The sequence below is a fragment of the Polistes fuscatus genome, unplaced genomic scaffold, assembly GCF_010416935.1.
Source record: "Polistes fuscatus isolate 324 unplaced genomic scaffold, CU_Pfus_HIC Scaffold4, whole genome shotgun sequence".
NCBI lineage: Eukaryota > Metazoa > Arthropoda > Insecta > Hymenoptera > Vespidae > Polistes > Polistes fuscatus.
Genome location: NW_025113118.1, coordinates 8,218,144 through 8,235,679, shown reverse-complemented (window position 1 = coordinate 8,235,679; position 17,536 = coordinate 8,218,144). Strand labels below are relative to the sequence as shown.

Sequence of the window (17,536 nt, the reverse complement as noted above, 5' to 3'; positions counted from 1 at the left end):
TCGGAAAGAGAAATGAAAGCCGACGCGACGTAACGAAAAAAAAGGAAGTTGGTCCAGCAGCGATTACTCGCATCGGAAGCGGTGCCACTTCCGTAAAACTTGTATTTTTCCATTTCCCTTATCGTCTTCTTCCCGTCATTTTTCGCCTTCTTCCCGTCATTTTTCGGATATTTCGGATACCTGTATCATAGTCCGTGTATACATAGTTAATTGAAATGAATGTCCGATTAATTAAGATCCCCGATCGAAATGAATTAAGGTCAATTAAATTGTAGCATCGTTTGAGATGTCGTATCTCGGTTATGCATCCACAACGTTCTACGAGTTTGCAATTTCCTCCGACGTGTGCGCGCGCGCGCGCGTATGTTTGCGGTTCGGCCACGCTCTTGCGAGATTTAGAGCGAGAACGGACTAACGATAAAAGAGAAATACATAAGAGAGATGAAAAGATAGGAGATAGATGCGCGCCGGGATGCGATAGGTGCTTGCTCGGCCAAAACTTTTGGGCCAAGGTACTAGAGTATCCCGGTGATACGATTACTTTGATTCATTGTACGAGGTATGAGATTTGTTCGAAATGCATCTCTCTCTTCGGTGTGCTTTCCTTCGCGTTTCGAGCCTTTTTTAAAACGGATCCCTTTCACGCGCGACGTCCTCGCTTCGGTCTTCTTCCTTCCACCCTTTTTCCTCGCTCGAGGGTCCGCTTAATAGTTTATTACGTAACGAAGCCCTAGGAAAAAGTTCAGCAGCGGCAAAGTACTCGTATGTATGCGCGTATGCGTGTATATCTATGTTCGCGCAAGACAAAGAGAAAAGAGAGGAAACGTATAACCGATATAATTCCTTCCTTCTCTTCTCGTCCGGCGAATGTATGCACTTTGTTGCGATCTCTGTCCCGTCCTTGGATTTTATTTATGTAAGAAACCGTGTTGTAAGAGTTAAAACGTGAAACGAGTTTCTTCTTACTTTCCCCTACGTTGTTGTTGCTAATTTTTGCGAAAAAAAAAAGAAAAAAGAAATTATTTGCAAAGGTCAATTTGTAGTGGATTTATTTGAATGGGAAGGATCCTTTCTTGCTACTCGAATTCGATCGATAATTTTACCTCGCCAAATCCTTTTTTACAAAGTAAGCCTGTTAAGTTTGGAAGAAGAGTACGCGATTGATTTTTGAAATTACGTACAACCCTTTGACCGACCCTGGAATTATTTTTTCTATGAACAATGAACTTTTGGCATTTATAATTGGAAAAAGAAAAGTAACAATTTTGACGTATGGATTTGACGTTAGATCAAGAATCTCGATATTTATCTTTTTATCTCGATTGTTATCCAAAGATTCGAGCTGTTGGTAATCATAGCTGTTCTCGCGCGTACGTATAGTGCAACGAGGAAAAAAACGATAGAAAGAGATAAATACCGTAAGCGTTAATTACGAGATTCTTAATGCCAGGAACAAGTAGGCTGGCACGTGCGATTAATTCTTCTATCCTTCTTTCTTTTTCTTTTTACATTCTATCGAGGTAAAATCGATATTTTCAAATACTTTTTTGGTGGATGCGCGTAGCCCCGTTGGCGCGCAATGATTTTCATTTCTATTTTATGATATTATTTAATCGTGGACCATTAATATTGCATATCGAGCTCGTTAAATCATATTTAGCAAATGTAAACATAATATTTCGAAGTTTGTTCAGTTTGCCAAACGAAATAGTATTTTTGGAACGCGTGAAACGATTATAATTTGAAAGTCTATTTTTTTTCCGTAGAAAAATTGAATCGACGATCATTGATAGAAAAGAGACGCGTTGATGGGCGATATCGCGGTGATCGATTAATCTCTTTTTGCGGCTGACGTCACTTTATTACTTGCTCGGTTAAGTAGAGTCACCGATATATATCTATCGTCTTGTATCGATTTGTAAAGGGACATTTAATCCCGTGCTCTTCGACGAAAGGGAGGAAGAGGAGTCGTCGTTTCCTTCTTTAATGCGTTTCTTCGATCAAAATAAACACAAATTTCTTTCCTTCCTTTTTCTACCAATTTTGACCAATTCTGCTCGACGCGAGAACAAAATTAATGGGAAAATTAATGAAAGAAAGAAGAATTTCTGGAGATATCGTGTTCAACTTTTGACGCCGATACTTTGCTTCGTAACGACTACCACCAACGCGATCTTTTCATTTCCTTTAGAGGCTCCAATAAAAAATACATAAGGTAAATATAAAACATATATTTATACGCGTACATCATAGGTATTCATTTATGTACTCGTTTCCTTATCTTACAATAATGTTATATAGGCAAGGTAATGAAATGCTTTCGAAATGGGGCACGATGGACAGCAAATCGCGATACGCGTGCTGCTTTCCTCTCTCTCTCTCTCTCTTTTTGCGAGACCTAATTTCCATTTGACCGTATACGATCGAGGACGCGGTATGCGCTGCTAACCAACGAACGATAAATTTCAAACGTATTATTTTTCCTTCTCGAATATAATAATATTTTCGCGTTTATATAAAACAGTGTTGTTCGTAAGTGTGTCTTTCGGTTGACGTTTGAAATTCGTCTCGTTCGATTTTTCGTTTAACCCTCCCGCGAAAGATAAATGACGTATCGTGCTAATTATCGCGGTTCGCCGATGAGTTATTTCGTGCATTTGTTCGATCGGAGAAATGTTTCAAAAGAATTTTCAAAATTGAATAAAAATAAAAGAGTACGCGATATAGTGGTTTCCAATCAATTTTGAAAGCTCAACCGATTTGCTCATCTTTGTAATTGCGTAAGACTGATTCATAGGATGACAGCATAAGATGACCTCGAAAATGGCCGAGTCTTGTAGACAAAACGATTGTACTGTACGATATAATACGCAGGTGTAATTCCGTTCTAAAATTTACTTTCATCGGCGAAATTTTCTATACTTGTTTCAAATTTGATTTGTTTAACTTGTTGAGTTAAGCAAAACAAAAAAAAACAAAAAATGTAAAATACGATAATCGTGGTTACTTTGAACCGAATGTGTCAGTGTATAGGAGGATAAGTTTCTTCGGTAATTATCGTAAGAGCCACTTAGCGCAGCGCTCCCACGTCGTCTATTTTTTTGTTGTTCCTTTTTGTTTAAAGACCGAGGCCCCCATTATACTCGCGGCGAGTAATACGCGAGTAATACGCGAGTAATACGCGAGTTTTCATTTTCGAAGGCACCAAGTGCAGCAGCACCAAGTGCAATAGCAGCAGCAGCAGCAGCAGCAGCAACAACACAGCAGCAGGCAAGCGAGCTAAAGTAGTCTCGAAAAACTCGACGCGTGCAACGCACACACCGCGTCATGTCTTACATCGTTTTTAACTTCCTTCGATCTCGATTACCTTTGAAACATTTTCTTTTTCTTTCTTTTCCTCGCGATGCCGCAAAATTTCAACTGCTTCAGATTCTTCGATCGTACCAACAGCAATTTCGAGCAGAAACGGCACGTTCCAAGACGAAGGATCGATAATTATTTATCCAACACTTATAGTTAGTAATCTTTTATCATTTTAACATTAATCATAGAAAATTCGTTGGGGCTCGGTTTAAATCCTATTAGATATTTTCCTATGACCGGTCGCAATTGGGTGAACAATTCCATTGAATTCTTTTTCAATCGATCATAAATAATCATTTGGAAGGTTACCGTGGTATGACGTTACTATTAGATACATATTTGAAAACTAAACAATCGCGTTCGTGGAATTTGCCAATTGATGGGAAACCTTGATCGTCGTCGTTGATATAAACAATAATAAACGATCGAAGGATCCGAACGACATCTTGACGGATCTATAACGATTATTCAGTTGATTTCGACAGGCCGGATCGTCTAACTAACCTAAGCCGTGTCATCTCCCTAATCGTAATATACATTGCAATCATTTCGATTAAGGGAATTTTCGACCGACGATTAATTCGATGTTTCATAAAAAAGCCCAATTCGCGATTCGGTATCGCGAATCTTCTTACGACCGAATTTTATTTCAACGTTAAACTTTTCTATGACGTTTTATTCGACTTTTAAAAAGGACTTGAAAAAGTTGCCACGCTTACTATGCTAAAGACATTTAAATAGATAACGGTTATTGTTAACACTTATGATAATGCTATATTTACCTGCATAGAAGATATTACGTTTCAATAACGTATTTTTTTCGAAAAGAAAAAAAGAAGAAGAAAATGGAGCACATTGAAGGAATAATTGAACGCATTAGCTTTGGTTTAATACTGTTTCAGGGGTTTTGGAGATGGCTGCCACGGAGAGTACTATTCGATTTAGCGGGCACACGTTGGACAAAGCTACCAAGGCCAAGGTAAGAAAGAAATCTTAGGAAAATCTTCGCAAATCGTATTTTATCTCGTCGTTCGCCCCGTCCCTTTGTCACTTTTGTCACTTTTTAATAAAGGATCGATCGAGACTCGCAAAGTAAACTCGGAACAATTATCTTCCGACACCCCCACCCCTTCCCTCTTCTATCCTCTTCATTCGATATCGCTATCTTATCGATCAACGAATAAAATCAAACGTTATTGATTTTAGCCAGCACCCGCGCTTATTATTTTTCTCTGATCTCTTTTCTTTTCGTTTTGTTGACCCTTTAGGTAACGTTGGAGAATTATTACAGCAATTTAATAGCCCAACACATAGAAAGAAAACAGAGGCTAGCAAAGTTGGAGGAATCTTTGAAGGATGAGGGTCTCTCGGAACAGCAAAAGCAGGAGAAGAGATTGCAACATGCCCAGAAGGAAACGGAATTCTTGCGGTTGAAGAGGTCCAGGCTTGGCGTCGAAGATTTCGAACCACTCAAGGTCATCGGAAGAGGGGCCTTCGGCGAGGTAGACAATGTCGCGTCATTTTGTTTTTCCTTTAACGAGTTTCCGTTTAAAAATTGCTAAAAGATAAATCAACGAATGCGGTAGCAGTTTCGGGGGATCCGAAAGAAAATAAATAAAAGTGACTTTGTTCGTTTGAAAAATAGGTGAGACTCGTTCAAAAGAAAGATACTGGTCACGTTTACGCGATGAAGATACTAAGGAAAGCAGACATGCTCGAAAAGGAGCAAGTGGCTCACGTAAGAGCTGAAAGGGATGTCCTCGTCGAAGCTGATCATCAGTGGGTCGTCAAGATGTATTACAGTTTTCAGGATCCCATTAATCTTTATCTAATAATGGAGTTTTTGCCGGGTGGTAAGAGTTCTTTAGTCCAATGGAGAATCTATTGCTTTTATTATGATATACGATGACGCGAGATGAGATCAATGAATATTTCCTTTTTTCTTCGTCGTAATTAATATAGGCGACATGATGACGCTTCTCATGAAGAAGGACACGCTATCCGAGGAATGCACGCAATTTTATATTTCCGAAACGGCGTTAGCGATCGACTCCATACACAAATTAGGTTTTATTCATAGGTAAGATTTAAAAAAAAGCTACAATTTTCTTCGATAGATCGGATCGTTCGACGAATTTCCAATTGTAGAGATATTAAGCCAGACAACCTATTGTTGGATGCACGGGGCCACATAAAGCTGTCTGATTTCGGGCTGTGCACGGGATTGAAGAAATCTCACAGGACTGATTTTTACCGTGACCTAAGTCAGGCTAAACCTTCCGATTTCAGTACGTAATTATCTCGAAGCGATCGACAACGTATAACGGTTATTCTAGCGATTCTTGTTTTGCAGTGACGTCGTGCGGAAGTGGAAGCGGAGGGGCGATGGACAGTAAAAGAAGGGCTGAAAGTTGGAAAAGAAATAGAAGAGCTCTCGCTTATAGCACAGTCGGAACACCCGATTACATAGCACCCGAAGTATTTCTACAAACTGGTTACGGTCCAGCTTGCGATTGCTGGTCTTTAGGAGTAATCATGTATGAAATGCTCATAGGTAGGTCTGACCGATCGCAACTATCGATTATCTTTAATCTACGATGCAAAATACGCATTGTTTAACGCGTCATTGGAATTATTATTGATCGAGGATAATTGCAGGATACCCACCGTTTTGTAGCGAGAACCCACAAGAAACGTACAGGAAGGTGATGAATTGGCGAGAGACCTTGGTTTTTCCACCCGAAGTGCCCATCAGCGAAGAGGCTAAGGACACCATTATCAGATTTTGTTGCGAAGCTGATAGAAGACTAGGTAGACGAGAAAAAAATACTTTTCGTATGCAATGAGATAGTAGTTACTTGTGCATTCTCTAACCGTTGCCTATAACGTTGTACTATTTCTACGTGATTAGGATCTCAAAGAGGTATCGAAGAACTCAAGTTAGCTCCTTTCTTCCGTGGCGTCGATTGGGAACACATAAGAGAGAGACCAGCAGCGATTCCGGTCGAAGTACGATCCATCGACGACACATCCAATTTCGACGAGTTCCCAGACGTTAAGTTAGAGATACGTAAGTGGATACATTATTACAGAGTTGACTTCCACACTCGAACGAAGTTTGCTCTTTGTGCTCTCCTATATATTGGATGTCGTTAGCTCGTATACGTCACCCACTTGTTATCTGTTTCTCTGATAAACGTTCCTTAGTTCTCTACAAACGAGAGCCTTGCTGCTTCTTCTTTTTTTACCTATCTTTCATCGCTTTATTTCCAAAGTAATTATTTATTTTATTGCCAATATCAGAGACACGAGAGTTTAGCTTTGAATGTAGGAATTATGATAAAAAAATAAGAAAGAGAAGGAAAGAAAAAGACGCGCATTGTATTACAGCATCAGCACCAATGCCACAGGACGGTGAGGTGATCTACAAGGATTGGGTGTTCATAAACTACACGTTCAAGCGTTTCGAGGGTTTGACGCAACGAGGAACGCCAACGAAAAAATAGCAACCCCCGATACCTTGCTCGAACACCAGAGATCACCAGAGCGATGCAATGGGAGGAACAGGGGTAGGGGGAGTTCCGGCCTTGGTACATCATCCTCATCATCATCCACCGTTGTCCTCGACAACGTCGCGAACTACGGCAACGACTACAACAGCAACAATGGACGGCTAAAGACAATTTCTTGATCTATCGTCTTTAAGACGTTCTCTCTCTCTCCTTCTCATATAATAAAACACCAGTGCATATTTTGCACAATATGTTGCACAATATGTTGCATTGATTTCACGATGGCAAGTCACTCGGAGAGAGAACTATTTTACTAAATTCTCGGAAAGAAATAAATAACGACGAGGAACAAATGATGCCGCCGCCGCCGACGACGACGACAACTTGACGCGTCGATCACGAGAGAAACCCGGAGAAATTAATGAGAGAAGAGGATGACGACGAAAGAAAAGAAGATTAGAAAAAAAGAAGATTAGTTTTAAATAGCAAAAAGTAAAACTAAAACTAAAGTAAAAGACGTTTCGTTTCGTCACGTTAGGACTGACTTATTGGACTTTTTTTTTTTTCTTTGTAGTATGATAAGCTCTCTCTCTCTCTCGCTCTCTCTCATACACACACACACACACACACACACTCAATTTGTTGTATGACAAAAATTACGTGGAAGAAGAGGGAGCAGAGGGAGTGGAAGCTTCGGATTTCAGAAAGAGATCCTTGAAATTAATTACATTTAAGAATTTAGAGAATACTAGAATCATTTAGTAGATTTTTTGTTCTTTTTATTATTACTAATTTTATTCTCTCCTTTTTTTTATTCGTGAAAAACACTAACTCGACGACTGAGTTGTCGAATAAAGCTCTCTTTCTCTCTCTCTCTCCCTCCCTCTCTATCTCTCTCTGTCTCTCTCTCTCTTTCTTTCTCTCTCTCTCTGTCATAAGGTCATTTGTATAAATGCATGCTGTGATACGAAATTGTTTAAGAATCTGTTACGCGATGCTTCTTTCGTGTGGCTATTAGTTTCGTTATTTTCTTTTCTTCCTTCTTCTTAATTATTATTATTATTACTATTCGTTTCTACTTCTTTTTCTTAAATATCATTTTTAAATATAATCGATCGTAATCATGTCCGTATCACCGAATTATTTTTTGTGTCGTTTATATCATAGATTATATAGTTAAATCATTCGTCATCTCGAAATTGATTTGATATCGTTGCTTCGCTTATTTGTTTTTTTTTGTTTTTTATTTGTTCCTTTTTTCTTCGCACGAGGACACTTCGTCGAGAAAGGAAATAAAACTAATATTAGGCGAAGCAATAATTTCCCGAAGCCAATATATATCCATACTTTGTGTTTTATTTATTTTCGTTACATATTATTAGATAATAGCGATATCTAATAATAGGACTTGTTAATATTTAGAGAATGTATGTAAGACACGCTTTTTTGGAGGAGGTATCCAGGGGTATCGAAATTCACGACAAAAACATATAATATATAAAAGCAACAGTAACAATTAAAATAGAAAAGAAAATGTGCGATCTGCTTTATGTGGATAATATGTTTCAGGAGTAAAAAAAATTTTCGGAATAAAGGAGAAGACCGAAAGTTCAGGTTAGAAATTTTGAAACGTCGTTGCTAGAAGCGACATTAATTTTTAATCGTCAAATAATACTATTCCATAGATCTCAAAAATAACCAATCGAGTTTAGTATTATTTTATTTAATTTACCGTACACCTTAATCGTCAATTATTTGTCAACGATTATAAACGAATGACCTAAAAAATGTATATGATGATGGAAAAAGAAAAGAAAAGGAAGGAAATATTGTTGAAGAAATGGATCGCACTATCCTCCCTCCCCATCTCACGCTGCATCACTCTCGAACATCCTCATTCTATAATAATTACGAACGATTAATTAAGGTGTACGGCACTAAGAAAAAGAAAAATCGTTCCTAGACAAAAATCTGTATACGAAAAAAGCAGGCCATGTGAGATGGAAGAAAGAGCGAGGGGGTACCGATCGATCCGCCGTTTTGAAAAAAAAAGAACAAACAGAAGATGCAATAGACGAAGACAGACTAATTTTATTACCAATCTACCACCAAGAAAACGCATCAAAAAAACACGCGAAATGCTTTTCTTTTAAAAAAATAAATAAATAAAATGGCACCCGTGAAACCGAGTCGCAAGATTTAAATCGTAAGATTTTTCTAGTAGTTCACTTTGACCGCCCAGGGCACACCGGTATGAATATTTAAAACTATAGTATAATAACGATATATAAATAGTTAATTTTTAAGAGAGGCGACATACCGAGAGTACCTATTATACATACACGAATAAGCATACACGAAACGTATCACCGATTGAACGGAAATGTAAAGAGACATTTTAAACAAGTAAAAAAGAAGAAATGAAAAAAGCTAGACAGAATATAGCATAACAAATATTATTATGCTACTCTCTCGTACGTTCCGTCGCGACTGAACGCATAAGAAGAAAAAGAAAAAAAAAGTAAAAAATGCGAATCTTATTAATAAATCTTAATCGCCTGTGTGTATATTCGACGAAAAAAATTAGTTTCATACGAACCGAATGACCCCACGTATTCTCTTAACAAATAATCATTATAATAAACAGATTAAATGAGAAACAAATGAAAAGAAGAAAAAAAAATAAAATTAAATGAAAAATAGAAACAGAACTTCAATAATATTAATAATAATAATAATAATAATAATAATATTAATAATAATATTAATAATAATAATTATAATAATTATAATAATATTAATATTAATAATAATAATAATAATATAGTTTCAAAACTACGAAGAAGTACGAGGTAGAACTTAACGATAAACTTAAGGGACAAGAGTAATTTTTAAAAAGTGAAACTATTTTCTGCAATTGCGTATAATAGAGATGAAATAAAGAGAGAGAGAGAGAGAGAGAGAGAGAGAGAGAGAGAGAGAGAGAAAGTAGAAAGTCGCTGTCAAAGTACAGATGCTCTGACGTCCATGCTACCTAAGTAAAAAATAAAAAAACTGCATAAGAAACGGAAAAGAAAAAAAATAATAATAAATAAATAATAAAGAATACGAAGCGCGAGATCGCAATTTATTTATTTAAAAGTTTGAAATAACGCGGAGAAAAGAGAACTCTAATTAACCAAAAAAAAAAGAAAAACAAATAATAAGAGTAAAAATAAAAATAAAAAAAAAAATACAACAATAGCCACGAGATGCCTTCGATACAGCAAGAGTTTTTTTGGTGCCCTGGAGTAGTTTCAATACACGCCAATAAAAAGGACTTGAAATATAGAAACAGGAAAATGGCGATACGTCGAAGAAGAAGAAGAAAATAAATAAAAAGAGAAGGAGGAAACGCGCGTATGAAAGACTTTAAATTTGGACGATTTAACAACACAAAAAAAAGAAAAGAAGAAGGAGAGCAATAAGAAAAAATGATTTTAAAAAACCAATGAAAACATGTGCTCTAATCCAAAGCAACTGAAACGTAAAACCGAATGTAGATTTGCACGTATACTATGTAGAAAATCGGCGAATCGAGAAAAGTTTGAAAACAAAAATGGAGGAAACGTATGTTGTGTATGCCTGCTAAGTGTATGCATGAGTTTTAACGTGTGTGCGAGAACTAATTGTGCATACTTATACTATGTAAAACGTGTATTTCGATGGAGAAAAAAAGAAAAAAGAAAAGAAAATGAACACCAAAAGAGAAAAAAAAAAGGAAATAAAAGCAGAGAAGGATAAATACAGGTTTTAGAAAAAACCTAGTCGATGGTTAATCATAAAATATTATTTCGTCGGTGTATGTGCGCGCATGTATGATAATGTTATTCTATTCGTGAACTGTAAATAACGAGGCGATGTTTTAAACGCGTGTTAAATAACTATTATTTTATATTAGTACGTTCATTTATTCTTTCACGAATAATAGATTCACACAAAAATCCACACAATAGTTTTCTTTTTAATTGAATTCTTTTTATTTTTACATCTTTAATTTCATATAGAAAAATGATGTTTATTGGTGATAACGTGTATTCGTGTATGTACATGCGTATGTATATTAGATTTCTCTTTTCCTTTTTTGGTTCGTTACAAATAATGACGTCTCGTCCTCTTTTTTCTCTTTTTCGCTTCTATATCTCCTAACAATTCTAAAATATCACTCTAATGTTAGAGAAATGAAAAATATCGGTTTTGAAATGTTACAATTTGGAGCACATACGACATATAAATCTCTGTCTATCTCTCTCTCTCTATCTCTCTCTCTCTCTTTCTCTTTCTCTATCCCTCTATCCTTTTCTCTGTATTTAGCTAATTCCTACCGATTAGATGTTAAAAAGAAAAAAAAAACTCGGCGTAAATAAAAAGGCAGTCGTCTTTCGTCGAACCGTTTTGTCGTCCCTTTCCTGAGACGTGTTCAAAACTCTATTCGCTTTTTTTAATGCACGCGATTAGAAGAATTTATTTTTTTTCTTCGACACAACGCACGATCGAAAATGCATAGTTAAAAATCATTTAAATCTAAATTAATTCAACTTCATGACTTAATTCAGAGTTTTATTTTAAATAAATTTAATACAAAATATAAATATAACGCCACGAGGTTTGTGGAAATTTTTTGTTCTTTATTATAAGAAATAAGAAAAAAAGGGCACTTATTAGATATGTAAACATCGCGAGACAAAAAAAGAGGAAGAGTAAAAAAAGAGATGATAAAATACGTCCGAAGAAAGAATCTTGATTGCGAGATTAAAAATTTAAGGAAAAAAATTGGTCCAGGCGTATTTTTTCGTTGCGAACTTGGCTTACCGTGCTTAGAGCCGATATATACTACATATATGTATATATATATATATATTTATATGTAATACATATATATGTATATATATATATATAAATGAATAAATCTAAAAATGAGAATAAATAAATACATAAATAAAATATTATTAAAATCGATTTACACGATTACAGTCACAGCTGCGTTTAGGAATCGTTCTAATAGGAATATTGACCGCGAAGGGGGCGGATTAGAAAAAAGGTGGGTGAAAAAAAAATAAAGAGAGTAAAAAGAAAAATTCATGTCAAGTGTGCGAGTGCGGATATTTTATGGTAGGCTTGTGATGATTAAATAAAAGAAATATTGCCGAGATGATATATCCAAGTGATGGGAGAAGGAAAGGATGTATAAAGAAAAGATATATTGCTTACCACATGCAGAATATACTATTGTAATTATGTCGTTAATAAATTGTTTTTTATTTTAATTTCCGCGTTTTTATTTAAACGCAGGTTTAATGGCGATTACAAGATAAGATACTTGATTCGATTAATATAATGCATTTCCCTTTAATCGTAGCAACGTTAATTATTTAGTTATTTGCTAGAAGTATAAAGAGCCTACCACGCAACCCGCTCGCGACTAGTTTGCTGTTTATGAAACGATTTCGAAAATAAATGCTAGTTTTGACGAGAGAAATCGTAATGATCTATTTTCTTTTTAAATATTAAGATGAGTGCAATGAATTTATTAACAGAACATTCTTTTGTTGTTTCTGTTCATTGTTTGTTCATTTTAACATTATGAGAAATTTCATTATGCACATTGAAGAATGTGCGTCCCTTTACATGCAGTTAAATTTGGAGCCATTATCGAGTTCCTTTGGTGTTGCCATCTCGTATGAGATGACTGGCACTAATCGATGATAATAAAATCGATACTTACCGATCGTACCAATCGACTGCAGTTACCGACAGAGTGTACAATTAGCAGAAACGAAATAAACCATTGCATATACACTCGTTGCAATGGAGTACGAATAAGGTTATGTTAGAAAGTTATTTTTCTACAGTGATATTAAAATTGTCTTGTAGGTGTATCTACGACTTAAAAATTATATTTAAGTTATTAAGTGTTATATGTTATTGAATGCATAGCAAACATGACGGCGAGGTATGCCAATTTATGTTCAAGTATTGCATTAGAACACTTTGGACCTATTGTACAGAGTGTAGTAGATGAACTTTTTACACGTGGACCTAGAACCTTAAAACTCCTTCATCAGAATATTCGTCTTCCTCTCGTTAAGGTAAAAAAATGTAATTCTTTAAATATATCATAATATACTATGTTGAATTTCATTAATAAAGTCTTGTATTAACAACGTTTAGCTGAAAGAATCTTTATGCTCTCTTATCAAATATGGATTAGTAAGTTATCGTCGAGATGAGGGATCTATAATATACAGTTTACAGCAAGATAAATTTATTTTTATACTTCGTTATCCAAGATACATGTTTTTTATTAAAAATGTATGCGGAGATGAATCTGAGATAATGCTGGAGGAAGTGCTGAAAAAAGGATATTTAACTGCATCGCAAATTATAATAAATGCGTACAAAAAGATTCAACAATCTTCTGGTAATCATTCTTCTTATTTAGACGATTATACGAAGCAGTTTCAGGAATTTCATTAATTTTATATTTTAGATGCTGGCAGTAATATGCAACCATCTGTGTCATCTTTGAAAAATAATTTCGATCTAATAGTAAAAAACCAATTCTTTATGCGCGATTTGTGTACAAATGAAACAAGCGACTGCGATGAGAAGCCTGTGTTTACTATACCGCAACTTAATTTAAGCGCAATAGAAAATATAATTAAAGGAGCGAAAGATGATCCTGGAGACAGTAAAGTATATTGGAAAGTTAATTTTGATAGACTTACCCAGGATTTTAGGTGAATTATTGAAGAACTGAAATAAGCTCGGACCGGTCCGAATAGATTTATTAAATAAATTTATTAAATAAATTTATTTGTTTATCGTAGAGACCAAGTTATCGTATCAGCCATACGTACAAGATTCGATGATAATGCCGCAGAGTTAATGAGACAGTTACTTTTCCTTATGTACCTGAGAACGGCATCTTGGGCAGATACATCTAATCCTATACCGTATACGGAGATAAAAGATGCAGTAAGAAAATTAGAATATCCAAGACTTTTACAATATCTGGATCAATATTTAACTCTTCTAGGTATGTATTAGAATGCCAAGAATAAGCATCATTTACCTTATTTTTTGTTTATAGCAATAATGTATGATTGTAGCCGAAGATAAATGTCAATTTATAAGACGCGTAGGAGATTCAGGTGGTGGACAATACAGTATAAATATGAAGCAGGCTTTTAATCAACTGGCGTGGTCAACATTAGAAAACGTTGTGTTAGAACGTTTCGGATCTGCCGCAGTCAGGATATTTCGGTAGTATTTAAATATAACATTTATAGATTAGGTCCATCCATATAGATTTATCCCATATACATATATTTTTTTTTCTTTTTTTTATCGACAGGTTAATACCTACTAAAAAATATATTGAACAAGCACAGATTTTACAATTAGCAATGATGTGTCAGAAAGAGGCCAAATGTTTGATGTTCCTGTTGGTTGCAAATAATTTCATACAATTACAAGAATTGAAAAAGACTACTGGTTCCTCTGCGGTGGCTAAAGTATTTTTATTATATCACGTCGATTTAGATCGAATTACCCGACAAGTAATTCGAGATTGTCATCACGCCTTGTATAACGTCAGACAAAGGAGAGAACACGAAATGATCGTCAATAAGCGGTTGATAGAGAAAAAATTACGTATGCAAACGCTTAGCAGTAATTTGAAAGAACACGGAGCATCTGAAGAACAATTGGCAGAGATCGAAGAGTTGATGACGCCCTCGGAAAAACAGCAGTTGGAAACAGTGCAGAATGTGATTAAAAAATTAAGTGCTACGGAGTTGCATATAGACGAAACCTTATTTGTACTAACAATGTATAAACGTTATCACGAAAATCCTCCTAAAAAAATAGTAAACGCATGATAAATATATCGCGATTAGCGTAACAATTTGAAACTTAATTTTAGATAGTATAGAAACAAATGCATAGATATATATATATGTATATACTTTTATATTTAATTACATACGATATCGATATATCGCAAAAAATATTCGATCCAAGATCATATTCATGTTCATGTATATTCAGTCAAAATGACGATACAGAACTACCTCGCGTCGGGTTGATACATGGGTGTACCTAATGTTAGTTTTACTTGGAGGTCGATTAAAGTTCTTCGAGCGATCGTATCCACTATGAGCGCGATCGGTTTGATCGTGGTGTTCGCTGGCATAATGTGGGCAATAAAACTTAGACGAGACATTGGCGATTATCTTAATCTCGCAGTCCCAGGTTAGTGCATTTGTTAAAAAGCTCCGATTAAACGCAACATTCGTTAAATTTGTATTACGCCGTGGGTTAACGAGCAGATCACGACGAGCAGGTGATGGACACCTTTGGCCAACGGTGATAGTCGTCGCAGCTGTACCATGCGCTCCTGTTTACTTGCTTGGATTGAAGGCCTACCTCTGTCTTAATCTTGGCGCACCAAGAAACAAAAGTCAATTCGAAGAAGACGATTCCGAGCACTCGGACTTTCAAGATTCTGCCGACGATATTAATAATGAAAAGAACAATGGTCTGGAAGCCAACCGTATATTATTCCTCCATGCAATTCTCTGTTTGATATCTGGATGTCTCGTTGGTGCCATCAACGTTGCTTGCTTTCTAAAATCTACTACATTTCAAGAAAAGATCCGCGACGATGGATCTTTCGATAATCTGATCGAAGCCATGGACAATTATGCTAACGACGATCGAGTTAGATCTTGCGTAGATGCCGTTCAAATGGAATTCCAATGTTGCGGCAGCAAGGATTATCGCGATTGGTTTCACGTCAGTTGGGCGGCTATAAGATCAACGGAATATTTTGACTATGCGGATAACGAACGACAACAGGAGGGGCAGTGGGTATAATCGGACCGATTATTATCTATCTCACTTTTATTCCTATCCAAAGATACAAATTTAAGATTGAAGATTGAAGTTGTATTTTATGTTTCGAAAGATCGATGGAAAAGGACGAAGGAAAAATAGCAACTGTCGAAGATGTACCGTTTTCTTGTTGTACCAACAAATTCGTAGAACCCTGCGGACATCGGGAAATTCTTCGTGCTAGTCAAGTTTGTAATTTCGATCTCAATAAGGAAGAAACTGTTTGGAACGTTGGATGTCGTTCCATCATTTTAACCCACGCTAGAGTGATCGGATTATTTTTAATATTTTTCTTAATTTGTCTCTCACTTTATCAGGTTCGTGTTTAATTATAGAATATAATATGATTCCATGTATCACGTATTTGTAGAATCAAATGTTCATTCATTTCTTGTAGTTTCTACTCGGCATACTGTCACGTTTAGTTCAGACCGCGCACAGCAATGAATTTTATATCGGCCCGGAAAAACTTTATTATCGCGCTTGGATTTTCAGTCGCACATCGAGCCCATGTTCTAAACATCATACAAATTTATACCAAGAATCCGACGAAGATACTATAGAAACGCGATCGTTGGTACGAGAAACGTTGGAATCGCCGCCTATCGTTTCTTCCGAAAAGAAGAATTCGAGCAAACGGAAACGTCAACAGGAACACAAATTTGTATTAACCCCGCGTGGATCGGTACAACTGTTGCAGATAGATCGTCTCAGAAAAATTCGATCTAGTCCAATTTTGTCAACAAACGAACCTGTCACAACTACATACAAACGCGATCAAGAAATATCACAGGATGACAATCAAATTTTATCGGGAAAAAAAAGTGACATATCTATGAGAGCGAATTTGAAATCTCGAGAAAATAAAAATCTATCTAACGCAATTATCGCACCCGTACCTCCTCCGTTTCCTCCCCAATCCGAGGAGTACGAAGAAAAAAAGAATTTTGTTGGAAAAAGCAAAGATTTTTCAAATACGAAGCTGCCTTCGACATTTTTTCGTTTCACCGATAACGATAAAATAGAAAAGGAGTTTATTTCTAAACCGAGCAAACAGGATCGGCAAAAACTGTTAAACAAATTCGAACAAATTCTTAAGATCGAGGACAAAAATCGCAGAGAATCCGGTGGGGCTGACGTTCCAAGGTAAACGCGTTTCTTATCTTCCTATTCCCATTCGTTCTTTCCTTTTTCATCGTCTTCAATGTTAATCGATTCTCAGACCTTGGGAACAGTTGGTTCAACGAAGTATCGATTCTCCTGAAAAGGTTGATCAAAGTTCAAGAGGAAGCGAGAAAAGTCACGTTCTTTCGAGATTTCAAGCAACCGATGCTTACGATCGATTTCGCGGTACGCTACAAGACACTTTGTCGAGACGAGAGAATCCTCGCGTCCAGAATAGGACGGTTAGACGACCCCCCGCGAGACCTCGAATGCTGTGCGCTTGCTGCGCGAAACGCGGATCCTCTAGATGCAAACTTCTTCAACGGACGTCCAACGTTGATCCCGAAGATTTTCCAATCGTTCAACGAACAAACTTACTCCCAGATATTCCTTGTCCTCCGACTCCACCGCCAATACCTTTAGCTTTACACGCTTCTTGCGCATCCCCGCGTTATCCAAGGCCAACTTTGATCAGACGACAGCAACGACAAGAGCAACGACAAGAGCAACGGAGGCAACAACGACAATTCGGAAGGAATTTCGAAAGGAATTTCAACGAC

At 36.4% G+C, this 17,536-nt stretch overlaps 3 protein-coding genes across 11 annotated transcripts in view; all 3 read left to right on the top strand.

The window, feature by feature from the left end:
* The window catches only part of LOC122521325 (serine/threonine-protein kinase tricornered), a 52,882-nt gene extending 43,337 nt beyond the window's left edge, over positions 1–9,545 (top strand). For all 8 annotated transcript variants that reach the window (XM_043641956.1, XM_043641952.1, XM_043641955.1 and 5 more), the window contains 9 exons: positions 4,266–4,342; positions 4,632–4,865; positions 5,009–5,216; positions 5,326–5,443; positions 5,512–5,651; positions 5,717–5,917; positions 6,022–6,174; positions 6,275–6,433; positions 6,754–9,545. In XM_043641956.1, the coding sequence (XP_043497891.1) occupies positions 4,266–4,342; positions 4,632–4,865; positions 5,009–5,216; positions 5,326–5,443; positions 5,512–5,651; positions 5,717–5,917; positions 6,022–6,174; positions 6,275–6,433; positions 6,754–6,869 (1,406 nt within the window). In that variant the 3' untranslated portion in view covers positions 6,870–9,545. The remainder of the gene's footprint in view (positions 1–4,265; positions 4,343–4,631; positions 4,866–5,008; positions 5,217–5,325; positions 5,444–5,511; positions 5,652–5,716; positions 5,918–6,021; positions 6,175–6,274; positions 6,434–6,753) is intronic.
* A 1,948-nt stretch (positions 9,546–11,493) lies between these two features.
* On the top strand, positions 11,494–14,820 carry LOC122521321 (DNA-directed RNA polymerase III subunit RPC3). Its single transcript, XM_043641941.1, has 6 exons — positions 11,494–13,003; positions 13,086–13,335; positions 13,405–13,654; positions 13,745–13,953; positions 14,027–14,180; positions 14,272–14,820. The coding sequence occupies exons 1-6, from the start codon at positions 12,857–12,859 to the stop codon at positions 14,795–14,797; spliced, it is 1,536 nt and encodes a 511-aa protein (XP_043497876.1). The 5' UTR covers positions 11,494–12,856; the 3' UTR covers positions 14,798–14,820.
* Positions 14,821–14,890: 70 nt separating this feature from the next.
* On the top strand, positions 14,891–17,106 carry LOC122521322. Of its 2 annotated transcripts, XM_043641943.1 has the most exons (4): positions 14,891–15,170; positions 15,262–15,788; positions 15,886–16,129; positions 16,210–16,696. In XM_043641943.1, exons 1-3 carry the CDS (start codon positions 15,008–15,010, stop codon positions 15,994–15,996), a joined length of 801 nt encoding a protein of 266 aa, XP_043497878.1. In that variant the 5' UTR covers positions 14,891–15,007; the 3' UTR covers positions 15,997–16,129; positions 16,210–16,696. The 2 variants fall into 2 exon arrangements, with proteins under 2 accessions (XP_043497878.1, XP_043497877.1); XM_043641942.1 differs by having other exon boundaries at positions 14,893–15,788; positions 16,210–17,106.
* The last annotated feature ends 430 nt before the right edge of the window (positions 17,107–17,536 follow it).